Genomic DNA, 12,906 nt, shown 5'->3' with positions numbered 1-12,906 from the left:
TTCCATGATTGAATTATGTTAAATCAAAGACATTTTCTTAAGTGCTATTAACTTAAGTGTTTTAAGACCACACTGAAAGAAGAAAGAACACTCAACAATGAGAAAAAGTACAACATGAACTGTATTTTCAAAATTGTTATCCATTTTCTTTTTACACAGCACAAAAAACAGCTGAGTTGAAAGTTGAAATAAACAACAAAAGGTCAGTTTTGTTTTTCCAGAAAAAAACTGGCTGTGTTTAGCATAGATCAAATTCTTAACAACATAAAAAGTGTCAGTAAATTCGCTCAACTTTGCGAACTGTGACAGTTAAAATTTAGTTTTCGACTGCGGTCTTTAGAAAAACATGTAAAGATAGATTGCTCAAGTTGTTCATCACTTCCACCCCGTCCAGGAGAATCCCAACATCCTCAATGGCATCTCCAGGCTCTGCACTCTCTGGTCGAATAACGAAGATTCCACAGACGGTCTCGGCCATTTGTGCACCTTGATGATGGGAACATGGGTGGGGTATTGGGGGGGAGAGATTTCACATCTCATTAAATAAAAAAATAACTTTACACTTGTTTGGCTGACTCACCAACAGCTAAGGTCCATCAAAGACCTGTCTGTGTTAATTGTGAGTCCAGTGATAAGATTTCCCATTTAGAAAAGGTACCATATTTTCTACATTTTCACAAAAATCGTCTTATAATCCGGTGCACCTTGTGGTGCGGAAAATACGGTATATTGTCTCATATGGAAAAACATGAAGAGAAGGGATGAATCCCAAATAGGCCCCATATTCCATGGTCTGTTCTCCTCAATTGAAATGACAGTCTGAGGATCCACCACACAGACTGTCATTCCAAACCAGTCCTACTTATGTGCAAACAAAGCCCTGACTCTGTACACAAACCAAACATCTTATACATGAAGAACCTGTCTTATTTCCTGGATGGAGGAAATGTCATGACTATGTGTGGTAGTTATTTCCAAATAGATCAGTACTAACATCTTAGGTAAAGTTACTTAATATTTTTGTCTGCATATGAAACAATGCTGTTAGAAAAAAAGGCTAAATAAAACAGGCCAAAGATCTTTTTGTGGAGTTTAACTCACCTAAAAATCCTCATTTTAAACCCACTTAACAATAACTGTAATTATATCAATCTTACTAATGATTATCCTTTTCTGTGGGAGAAATCTAAAAGCATCTCAAAAGTCAAATTAAAATTGAATGTACCCAAGTGAAAAAAAAGAAGAGTTTTAATGATCTATTTAAAGTAAGAACTTTAAATTTATTGGTAATTCACAGGAAGTCCAGTTAACTCCAACTGTAATCACCTCTTTTGTGGACACAAAGATAAATTAACATACCATGTACTCTTTCTCCAGCTTCTCTGGATCTTCATTCAGGTATGCACACATCCTTTTAGGATCCACCCTCGTCTGACTTCAGCCGTGTTTTCCTAAATATGCAGATCAGAAAACAATGAGAACAACCGCAAAAATCCAGCAGTATACTATAAGGTCACACACTTGAAAACTTAAATTCAAATGAAGTCACAACGAAAGTGATCAGTGGCTTGCAGCCTATTTGAAAGATCTTTAAAATTGTTATTCTCCTTTCATTATGCCATGACTAAAATTAAGTTTAACATTTTATTTAAACTTCTAACTGAAGCTGTCACCTAAGAAATATTTATGTCTGAAACAAGGGTACAGTATAGGGGGATATACTGTGAAAAATCTATTTCCTCTGCCTTCTCCCAGTGCTAGAAACAACCAGTCAGTGGCAGGAAAGTGTTAGTGCTGTCAATCACAATCTCATGTTGCTGCTCATCCTTCTTCCCCCTTGCTCTGTACTAATCTGTAGCTAGCATAGGGCTGATAGCAGCTCATATCTACTAGACAGAGAGAGACAACACTCCTTACAGTTCCACATCCCCACGCAAATAAAGACAAATAAAACAGACTTGCCAAATACAAGTTCAGCTGAACCCTTATGATCGCTCTAACACTAGATTCAGTCATTTTGAGATCTGGCAAAACTTACCATTAGCCACTGCAATCTAAAACTTGATGGCCGATGACCCCCTTCACCAGTGCTTATGTAGGTGGATAACAGACAGGTGATGTTCTGAAAGAGATCAGATTTTCAAACATTAAAATATGTAATTCACCCTGAGCAGAGTTGTATCTGAACATTCAAACTTTTAGTACAAGTCTCTTGAATGCATCATGAATCAACCAATCAAATTTTATTTGTACAGCACATTTCAGCAGAAAGGCATTTCAAAGGGCTTTACATAATTAAAAACAGAAACACAGAGTCATGCAACATTTAATAAACAGTGAAACAGATAAAACGTAAAGTCAAAAACATTAAAAACATTGAAGACATTAAAACTGCACTAAGCCTAATTTAGCTATAAGCAACTCTAAACAGGTGGGTTTTAAGTTGAGATTTAAAGGCACCCAGTGTTTCAGCTGTTCTGAAACTGAATATAACCACTGGGCACATGCAAGCATGTATGTGCAGAACAGTGGTGACTTGAACATGGTAGAAAGCAATAAAAATATAAAACATAAAAATCAAAACAAAAACCTCAACATTTCAAAATTAAACCGATAAACTTAAAAATTGTTTTTGAACTACAATTATTTGGGGAAAAACAAGTACAATAACAAAATACATCTTTAGAGCAGAGGAATATATGTATTTAAAAAAAGGAAAGCTCAAGTCTGTTCATGGACTAATAGGAATAATGGACAATCCTCTGAGTGTTTCTGTTAGGTTCTGTGTTTTGAGTTCGAGTTTCTGTCTGTCTAGTCCTGTTTTCCCCTGTGTCTCTGTGTTGTCTTGATTGATCCCAGCTGTGTGTCGTTCCTGTGATTACCCTCCCAGTGTATTTAGTCCCACCTGTTGTCAGTGTTCCTTGTCGGATCCTCGTCTTATCTCACCCTCGTCTCACGTCTGTGTTCTGTTCCTGTGCTGCCAGTGATTTTCTGTTGTTCCTCCTGGTTTGTCATTAAATCATCTTTTCATCATGACTACCTGGGATTCCCGGCGTCTCTCTCACCGCTCTCCGCAACACACCATGACAGTTTCAGCCAGAAAAAAATACTAGAAATCCATAGTTAGCAGGTGGACATTTATGTGGACATTGCAAGCACATTTAAAGCTCTAACAGCAAAGGTCTCCGCAGGTTCCTCTGACTCAAATTTAATATTTTTTATTATTAATAAATTAAGAATCTGTATTACGATAGAAAGCCACAAAAGTGTGTGTGCATCCAATGTCCACTCTGCATTTACCTACATAATAACAGTACTGAAATTAAATAATAATAAAAAAACATTTAAATACACTTATGTTTGGCCCCAGTGTTTACAATCCACTAAACCTCAGACTTCAGAGTTTGTATGGCACCAGATGCTGAATTTACATCAGTCCAACTTTTTTCCAGGGAGTTTTAACAACCTCAGGAGGAGCAAAACTGACATTTATGGGGTCCGTTTTTTGTCTTGACAGCAGCTTTGTGACCCTTACACTGCTTCATGTGATGTTAGCATGATTTGAGTACATCAATTACATAGAAACGTGACCGAACATAGAAAAAAATTGTTTTTTTAAAAAAAGTCTGATTTTAATTTGCATCTTTTTATTTCGATTTTTATTTTGATTTAGACGGATGAAAATAGACTGAATCTTACCTTTTTCAAATTAAGCAGATCCAAATCAGGAATCTTCCCGCTTCTCTTGAAAGAACAGTTTGAAGTTTTCCCAGACACAAGATCTCGCGTGATCTCGCTAGCATCTCGCGTGATCTTCCGTAATTTCGCTAGCATCTCGCGTGATCTTCCATAATTTCGCTAGCATCTCGCGTGATCTTCCGTAATCTCGCCAGTGTCTCGCGTGATCTTCGGGTCTCGCTAGACCCTCTTCGGCGGGAGATTAGTCTGACTAAATTGAATCACGTTGTCTCAACTCGAATACATTTTATTAACGCTAGGTTGTTGAATTTTATGTTTATTTGACGTGATTTTGTCATATTTGCCTTTGAAACATAAAATAATTCTGTTAAACATGTTATTTTTTATAAATGCAATAACCACTTCAATTCAGTTGTGCTTTGACACAAGCATGGAGCAAGCAGGCAATGGTGCAAATGTTAGAAAAACGCTGATTAATTACCAGCTAACCATCACTTCATGTGATGTTAACACATGTTAGCCACTGACATGAGTACATCAATTACATAGTGTGAAGGTATCACTGTTAAATAAGTTGGTTTCAACTAAATTTGCATTCATCTTAATCAAGTAAAGTCAATTATTTGGTCCAAAACATTGCAAATTAGTTGGTCTGGTTCTATTAAATTACATTGGGTCCAACTAAAGTAAATAAGTTGAATCAACCACAAAAGTTAAGTTGAGCCAACACATTTGCTTTAAATTGGAATAACCTTAATAAATTAAGTTGAGCCAACACATTTTCTTTAAATTGAAGTAACAGAATTACATAGTGCTGAAATAAAGCAAAGTAATCCGGTGGAAAATCTTTCCATGATTTTTTTATGTTAATCCAAAGAGTTATTTCTTTCAGTGTACATAGCAACACTGATATGTGCACAATCCTGCCAGGAAAATTTAGTATTCTCTAAACTGCAGCTGGCGTTTTCCTGGCACGAAAAACAATCATCTCGCAGGGCCTCGTGTGATTTCCCATGATCTCGCGGGATCTGCCGTGATCTCGCTCGTCGCCTCCAGCACAAGATCAGTCTGACTATAATGAATCGTGTTATCTCAACATGATTCAATTTCATAAACGTTAAGTTGATGAATTTCTTGTTTGTTCAACATGATTTTATCACGTTTTTGTTTAAAACATGAAATTATTGTGTTAAAAGTACATGATATTCTTTTATTAATCTAATAACCCCCTAAGTTCATTTTTTTGAGTGTAGTAATAGTATGTTGTAATAAGATTTAGTTGGATAACTACAATTATTACTATAGAATACATGTTTATATAGCTGTGTACAATATCAAATATTGAAAGAGTTTGAATCTCAATCTGGTCTTAGGACGATATCAGCATCAGTTTATTTTCTGAAATATATATTTTTTAAGATTTGGATAAATTAAACATGGGTTGTGTAACGTATTGTGAGTGTAAATTCATTCAATCATTAAAATCCATAATTCATTTTAATGATTGCGTTTGGTGAACCTGTTTAAAATATAAACGTGACCAGCCCCTCCCTCCGCCTGTCTGCGCTCATAAACCCAACAGGACAGGGAAAAGTTAGACAGACAGGCAGCCGCAGCTTCTCCAGGTCGGAGCTGATTCTGTGCTTGTGTTGCTTCTTCCTTCGCTTCCACCACGATGGAGCCTCCGGACTTTGAAGCCATGAACCTGACAGTGAAGCCGGCGCCGCCAGCGTTCCCGCTGTGTGGCGAATGGAAGGAGGCTGCGGAGGGATCTCTGTTCCACCTCGCCAACATCCTGCTTTTCCTCGGCTTCATGGGAGGAAGCGGTTTCTACGGACACCTTTACCTGTTCACCTTCTTGACTGTGGGCTTCTTCTGCAGCACTGTGTGGGCATGGTCGGACCCCTGCACCACGGACACCTTCCTCTGGAACTTCGCCCTGTTCGGGGCGTGTTTGACTCAGGCTCTCTATATAGTCTACAAGCTGAGGAGCCTCACATTCGACAAGGACTTTGAGGAACTGTATAACTGCATGTTTAAAAGACTCGGAGTATCCCTTACACATTTTGGGAAGATAGTGACTTCCAGTGACGGAGTTGTCCACACCTTGGAGAAGGGCCAGTTCTTTGCTGTAGAAGGAAAAACAGCTATTGACAAGTTGTCTGTTCTTCTGTCTGGCAGGTGACTGCATGGTTGCTTCACTTCTGCAGGACTAAAACTTGCAAGGCAGATTTTTCACTAGTAGTTAAACATTTAAGTTGTTTCTGTTTAATAAAGAGATTATGTCCAAATCTGTCCCACTATTGCAGCTGGTCTGGGAAACCTCACACTTCAGCTATGCTTTAAAAGAACCTTTTAAACCCTTGTGCGTGCGAGGACTGAGGCATACGTAGAGGTCTATGGAAAATGATACAGGTTTTACATGTGTGGGGTCAGTTGGACTCCATTTCAACATACAAGGGTTAAAAATAACGAACAAATTATAAACTTCTCTAGCTTTTCTGCAGCTAATCTGGGTTTATGACTGCTTCAACAGTTGCAGGTGTGGAGTAAATCAGCCAGGCTCCAGCCCTCTAGTACTGCAACTGGCAGAGGATAACAGTCCATAATCATTATGATTATCATATAATGTATTTCTAGAGAAAGCTCAAAGCATTCTTTACTTTGTGGCAGACTGTTTTTCTGTAAAGTGACTTAATTCTTCTTACTAGTTTTAATAGTGTGTGAAACAGCAGTTTCCCCTTTGCATTGTAACATTTTAACATGACTGGTTCTTAAAACGGGCTGCACAGTGGTGCAGTTGGTAGCACTGTTGCCGTGCAGCAAGAAGGGTTCTGGGTTCAATTCCCAGTCCGGGTCTTTCTGCGTGGAGTTTGCACGTGTTCTCCCTGTGCATAGTGGATTATCTCCGGGTTCTCCAGCTTCCTCCCACAGTCCAAATCCATGACTGTCAGGTTAATTGGTTTCTCTAAATTCTCCCTAGGTGTGTGTGCATGGTTGTGTGTCCTGTCTGTCTCTGTGTTACCCTGCGACAGACTGGTGACCTGTCCAGGGTGACCCTGCCTCTTGCTGGAGATCGGCACCAGCAACCCTCCTGACCCCACTAAGGGACAAGGGTGTACAGAAAATGGATGGATGGTTCTTAAAATCCATTGAGAGGAAAACAAGTCTGTAGTCGGAGATCGAGCATCATGCAGAATAACAGAAAAGAAAAAATATTCTTGTTAATAAATCAGAATACAGAAGAATGCTGGAAAAGTGAATAAATATTTATGTGCAACAATATAACAAAAGTATGTTATATTTCAATGTCTCATTGAGGTGAAGGTCAGGGAGGAAGGAACTGGCTCTGTCCAGCAGCCTGAGGTCTACACTTCATCTGACATGACTCTGTCATGGGGCTCCTAAAGGTTTAATGACAGAAGTTTTCAGTTGTGTTCTTTGAAAAAAGGACAGTTAGCCTCATCACTGCCTCCCCTGCTGTCCCTGTGCCTTTTGGCTGATTGAGTCCTTTTCCATGTCTTGATGTCAGCAGCAGCTGTTGCAGACAGGAATCACAGATGAGCCGACTGACTGGCACAATGCTGGTCATAATACAGTTTATGGATTTTAATTCTCTGTTTGCTTCCAGAATCCATGTGACAGTGAATGGAGAGTTCCTGCATTACATCTACCCTTTCCAGTTCCTGGATTCTCCTGAATGGGATTCTCTGAGGCCCTCAGAGGAGGGAATATTCCAGGTGTTTATGCTTCTCTGCATGTCATGAATATAATGACATTTCTTTCAATGTCTAATTGAGATGAAGGTCAGGGAGGATGGAACTGACCTTTACCTCAAGGTCTTTTGTGTAACCCTTTCAGCACAAATGTAGACCTTTTTTTATAGATACAGTTCTTCATCTATGATGCAGTTCCTCTTCCCATCTCTTCAGAATTCTTTGCTTTTGGTTCAGTGGTAGAGCTTAGGAATTAGCATCTGAGCCCAGATTACTGTATTGACAGTTTTCATTCAAATCCTGGCCAAAATAACTCTTTAAAAACATTATAAATAAATGCATATATCTTCTGGCTGAAAAATACACTGGGGTATGCGGGTACTGAGTCTAAGCTGTTTTTATGTTTGTGTAGCTGTAAGTTTACCTCATATGTCTCTTGGACTGACATAAAATGGCAAATCTTTAACTTTTTTGGAACTCTGTTGAAGGCATTCTGTCATTTTGAGCATGGTGAATTTCTCATAAGTGATATTTAAATTACAAATATCAGTTACTTTTTTTGCAGATAGCTCTTTCAACACCTTGAGCTGTGTTTTACTGAAAGCTTACATAAAAACATGACGTTCTCTGTTTTTTTTCTCCTCAGGTGACTCTGCATGCTGACGATCAGTGCCGATACATAGCCTGGAGGAGGAAGAAGCTGTACCTGCTTTTTGCTAAGCACCGCTACATAGCCCGGATCTTTGCCCTGATTGTGCGCAGTGACATCGCTGATAAGGTGTATTCACTTAGTGACAAGGCTTTTGATAGAGCAGGACACCGCTATGATCTTCGCTTACCAAATTACTGCCACATGCCAGGGCCAGAATTAGAAAGAGCACATGACCTCCTAGAAGTTCCTGTGCCAGGGGAAAGGGCCGCTTAGTCACACACACACACACACACACACACACACACACACACACACACACACACACACACACACACACACACACACACACACACACACACACACACAGTGTCAGGCCTTTACATTTAGAACTTTCTTTCTGCATTACAAAATGTCATACTTGGGATGATGTTTAAGTGAATTAACCACCCTGTGCTCTCTGTACTCCTCACCTGTGAGATGGAAACCCCAAAGAAAACAAGTCAAAGCATAAGTCAAACTGAAGTCTGGCTGCCTCACTGATCCATGACCACAGATATACTAGGCATGAATCACAAGCTATCCTCGAGTTTTTGTCACAGAATCCATGAAAGTGTTCCAGGAATATACTGAACTGAAGACTCAACATCAGCAGGCATCACTTCAGTCAATTAGGAATACTGCCAGATGTTACTTTACTTACTTTACTTTATTGACTTTATTGTCATTTTGCATGCACAAGGTGTATACAGAACGAAATTTTGTTGCATACGGCTCAGGACAGTGTTTTGAGCTTTCAATGTTGTGAGGTTACTCCAAAATAAAATAAAATACAATATAAAAATATGAATATAAATATAAACTATAAAGTGCAGGAATGACAGTTAAAATAGAAATTATTTAGTTCTGTACATGTGCAAGGCATAAAGTGGAGACCAAATTTTAAGTGCAGTGCGGTTTAGAGTTCAGTAGTCTGATGGCAAGTGGGAAAAAGCTGTTTCGGAACCTGGTGGACCTGCACCGGATGCTGCGAAACCTCTTTCCAGAGGGCATCAGGGAGAACAGTCCATGGTGGGGGTGTGAGGGGTCACTGACGATGTTTCGGCCTCGGGACACGCAGCGCTGGGATGAAATGTCCTGAATGGAGGGAAGGGGGGCCCCGATGATCCTCTCTGCTGTCCGCACCACTCTCCTCACGTTCTTCTAGTCGGAGGCGCTGCAGCCTCCACACCACACAGAGAGGCAGCTGGTCAGAATGCTCTCTATGGTGCTTCTGTAGAACGTCTTGAGGATGGGAGGGGCAGGTGTGCTCTTCTCATCCTCCGCAGGAAATACAAACGTTTCTGTGCCCTCTTGACCAGAGACGTGGTGTTCACAGTCCAAGAGAGGTCGTTAGTGATGTGCACCCCCAGGAATTTGGTGCTGCTGACCACCTCCACAGCCGAGCTGTTGATGAGCAGTGGAGCGTGGCTGGGCCGGTTCTTCCTGAAGTCGACGATCATCTCCTTCGTCTTGTCAACGTTCAGGATCAGGCTGTTGTCTCTGCACCAGTCCACCAGCTGCTCCACCTCCTCTCTGTAGTCCAGGTCGTTGTCGTCTCTGATGAGGCGACAACGACCTCATCAGAGAGGTCGTTGTCGCCAACGATGTTGGTGGTTACAGCTGCACACCATAACAATCAGGTTAGGCTCTGCAGAGGCAAATAAACACACATATTCAATAAAAAGTTTAATGTTTCCCCCCAACAGTGCACTCAAAGTCTAATTGTTATTGATTCAGAATCTGGAAAAAAAAACATATAGAATGTTGTTTCGCTCTGTATTAAAGGGTTTAACACCAGCTTTGTAACTGTTAAACCCTTTGAATGTACATAACTGCAGATAGAATATAAACAGCTTCTAATTTTGGTGTTTTCAATTTTTTACCTTCTGCTCAAGTTTTCATTATCCTGTCAATGACTGAGTCATGTAATAATAAGTTAGATGAAAGACAGTTTTAACTGAACAACTCCTGTTCAGTTAAAACATGCGTTTTAGTCCTTGTTCCCTGTAAATGGGCCCTGTAGATGTCTACATCTAAAGTTTATTACAACAATGATGAAAATTGAGAATGTGTGGTTCTTGTCCTTGAGGATGGCAACCAGGGTCATCTCTGAAAAACGGTGAGAAAGAGATGTTGAGTTTAAGGTAATCGGAAAGTGGATCTTCAGGAAGAATTAGACTGATCTCACTTGAAATGAAGATTATCTTCCACCAGGGAGGTGGTGCTTTCCGGGGAATGGTCTCTTTGTGGTTCGGGTTCCAGAGTGGGGTTTTGACAGAGTGAGTTCTTTGGTGAGACTGCAGAGTCTCCACCATCTACCACCAAAGAACTCACCCTCCACCCTCCATCGCTGGAGGGCAGACAGGTGAGTTCAGGTGAGGAGGAATGAGGAGCGAACCGACTGCCAGCTGAGAATCCAGGAACGGTTTATGGTTCATCTTCAGAGGCAAAAAGGAACTCGGGCGACCGGTTCCTTATGGGTAATAATCCACAGTGTCATGAGGGGAGAAATCCAGAAAGCCAGGAACTCGAGCTTCACAGGGGTATTTCCAAGGCGTCCCAAGGAAACACCTGAGGGAGAGGTGTAACAACTTTAGAAAATGTGCTTTCATTTTTTTTAATGTAATGTTTGAAATTTCACCAAATCCTGATTAACACTGAAGAATCCTATTTTTTGTTATATTTTAATAATTTTATTTTATTTATTTTGGTAAATACTAGTACAAGCACCCTGTGCTTAAGCAACACACCTCGAGTGTTATTGTCTCCCATCACTCCCAGGTGGGATCGTCTCGTTGCAGAGAAACGAGCTCAGGGCTCCCGTTGATTTGTTGTTATAGAGAGTTAAAATTTTCATGAAAATAAAGGTTTGTTTTTGTGGCACATCTGTATCTCATTTTGAAGGGATGTGTAAATATTACTGTAGCAACCAAAGTCAGAGAGCGTTAGGGCGTTGTCGAGCCACCCCGGGCCGCAGTAAAATTGTCAAGCCTTGACCGGTCCGTGGTGGTAAAAAGGTTGGGGACCATTGATCTAGTGGATGAAAAAGGAAGCAGCAGGCAACAGAAATCCCCACAAAGAGCCAAACCCCGTATCCCAACAGTCTACATCTTTACTGTTTACATAGACAGTGTTGCGAAACGAGACATTTGCTACCTGTTGCTTGTTGTTCTCTCGTCTCCCCAGGTCTGTTAATGTGTGTAAAAGTGAAACCACAAAAACAACAGTCACTGTTCAACTTCACAATCAACCAGAATTTTATTCAAACAATCAAGTCCATAAAATCACAAAAACAGCTCAACATAATCATGAGAAACCAAAGCCACAAAGAAGAAATGAATTACCTTAGAAAAATACAAAAACATGAAGACGCGCCTTCGGAGACCACTGTGTGTGGCAGTTAAGACGGTTCCACCCCAGTGATCTGACCAGCTGCTTTAGCTCTCTTACTTTTATAACAAGGTGGGCTCTTTACTGTGTGATGCGTCTAATGTACCGTTTAGAGGTGGTCTCAAACAACCCGTAAAAGACGTGTTGCTGTTTGCACGCCAGAGACATGCAGGTGTTGCCAAGGCCAAGGGATGAATTCATTGCTGTCTAAGCCATCCTCCTTGTGCATTTTCCCAAGGTACGAACAATAGATGTGTTCATTTCATGCTGAAACATTTTACTCAAGAAAGCAGGACCAAAGTTCATCAGCTATCCGTGTTTTTTGTTTCAAACTGCCTCAAACTGGTTCCTGAACTGCACAGATCTCTCCTGACCTCTGACTCAGGGAATCAAACAGCAGATTTGATTATAAAAATTAGCATATTTCATATAATATCTTCAAACTCTTATAAAACAGACATGAGCCATTTTAGTACTAAAACATCTATCACACTTAATATTTTCTGATTAGTTTTCAACTTCTTTAGTTATAATGAACAAAAACATTTTTCAGATGAATATATGACATACAGTTCTTAAGACTATCATCTAATATAAAAAACCTACTACTAATTTTAATCAAATTTGCTCATTATATCTAAGAAAAATGTTCGACTGATCAAGTTATATATTGATTAAATCATTAGTCTAAGTCTAAACTAAATTGAGGCCGACTCAAAACCATCATGATTTGTCTAATTTTCAACATGGGCTAAAGTTAAACATCATTGAAATTAGTATAATTAAACTAATATTCCCAACAACAGGCAACCAATAAATCATTAATACATAAATAATTACATTAATGCATCACATACGGACTTGTAGATTCTGTCTCCAACCAGAACTCTCTGAAATAGAGTTATGTTTCAAAAAAACAGAACTTGTTATCTAAATAGTTTCCCTAGATTCTTAAAACTTTAATGCCAGAAATGGAAAATATTTGAAACTTTGCAACATTAGAAGGAATGCCATCTACTTGTTGAAATGCTTAACAAGCAGACAGTATCATATCTGCAGTGGTGGAGAAAGTACTCAACTTAAGTAAAACTACCACATTAACATTTTACTTAAGTAAAAGTAAAAAAGTACTGGCTTTTAAAAATACTTAAGTATTAAAAGTACTTGCTGGATAATACCTAGCTAATATCATTAAGTGTACTGATCGTATTTAATTTTAATACATCAGTAATGTGCCATTTTAATGAACAATGCCACAGATAAAGCATGTTTTTATTATGTTTACTCTCTGTAACATAGTTTAGACTTAGATATGTGATTCTATGCATCATAATTTCAGGGATGGAAACATCTTGTCTCCTGTCCTAACATAGCATGAACTTCACTTGTTTTGCCACTAGTGGCTTTTAT

The 12,906-nt window shown here is 39.5% G+C and overlaps 1 protein-coding gene and 1 long non-coding RNA gene across 2 annotated transcripts; one reads left to right on the top strand and one right to left on the bottom strand.

The window, feature by feature from the left end:
- Positions 1 to 242: 242 nt before the first annotated feature.
- LOC148155192 (uncharacterized) lies at positions 243 to 4,137 on the bottom strand. The gene is made up of 4 exons (XR_015765699.1): positions 3,700 to 4,137; positions 2,039 to 2,122; positions 1,360 to 1,451; positions 243 to 486 (listed from the first exon to the last, which is right to left on the bottom strand). It is a non-coding gene; the product is annotated as an uncharacterized LOC148155192 (long non-coding RNA).
- A 1,199-nt stretch (positions 4,138 to 5,336) lies between these two features.
- Positions 5,337 to 9,981, top strand: popdc3 (popeye domain cAMP effector 3). Its single transcript, XM_014977216.2, has 3 exons — positions 5,337 to 5,880; positions 7,331 to 7,439; positions 8,062 to 9,981. Exons 1-3 carry the CDS (start codon positions 5,375 to 5,377, stop codon positions 8,338 to 8,340), a joined length of 894 nt encoding a protein of 297 aa, XP_014832702.1. The 5' UTR covers positions 5,337 to 5,374; the 3' UTR covers positions 8,341 to 9,981.
- Positions 9,982 to 12,906: the final 2,925 nt, after the last annotated feature.

This window comes from Poecilia mexicana, unplaced genomic scaffold (genome assembly GCF_051168715.1).
Source record: "Poecilia mexicana isolate PSO_F unplaced genomic scaffold, ASM5116871v1 scaffold_16, whole genome shotgun sequence".
Classification (NCBI taxonomy): Eukaryota; Metazoa; Chordata; class Actinopteri; order Cyprinodontiformes; family Poeciliidae; genus Poecilia; species Poecilia mexicana.
Note: the sequence above shows the minus strand (reverse complement) of the source record. Positions and strands in the feature narration are given on the sequence as shown.

Excerpts from the sequence above, each read along its gene's own strand:
- popdc3 (XM_014977216.2), top strand. The coding sequence starts at position 5,375 with ATGGAGCCTCCGGACTTTGAAGCCATGAACCTGACAGTGAAGCCGGCG. Across the intron at positions 5,881-7,330 it reads TCTGTTCTTCTGTCTGGCAG|AATCCATGTGACAGTGAATG; the intron begins GTGACTGCATGG and ends GTTTGCTTCCAG. Across the intron at positions 7,440-8,061 it reads CAGAGGAGGGAATATTCCAG|GTGACTCTGCATGCTGACGA; the intron begins GTGTTTATGCTT and ends TTTTCTCCTCAG.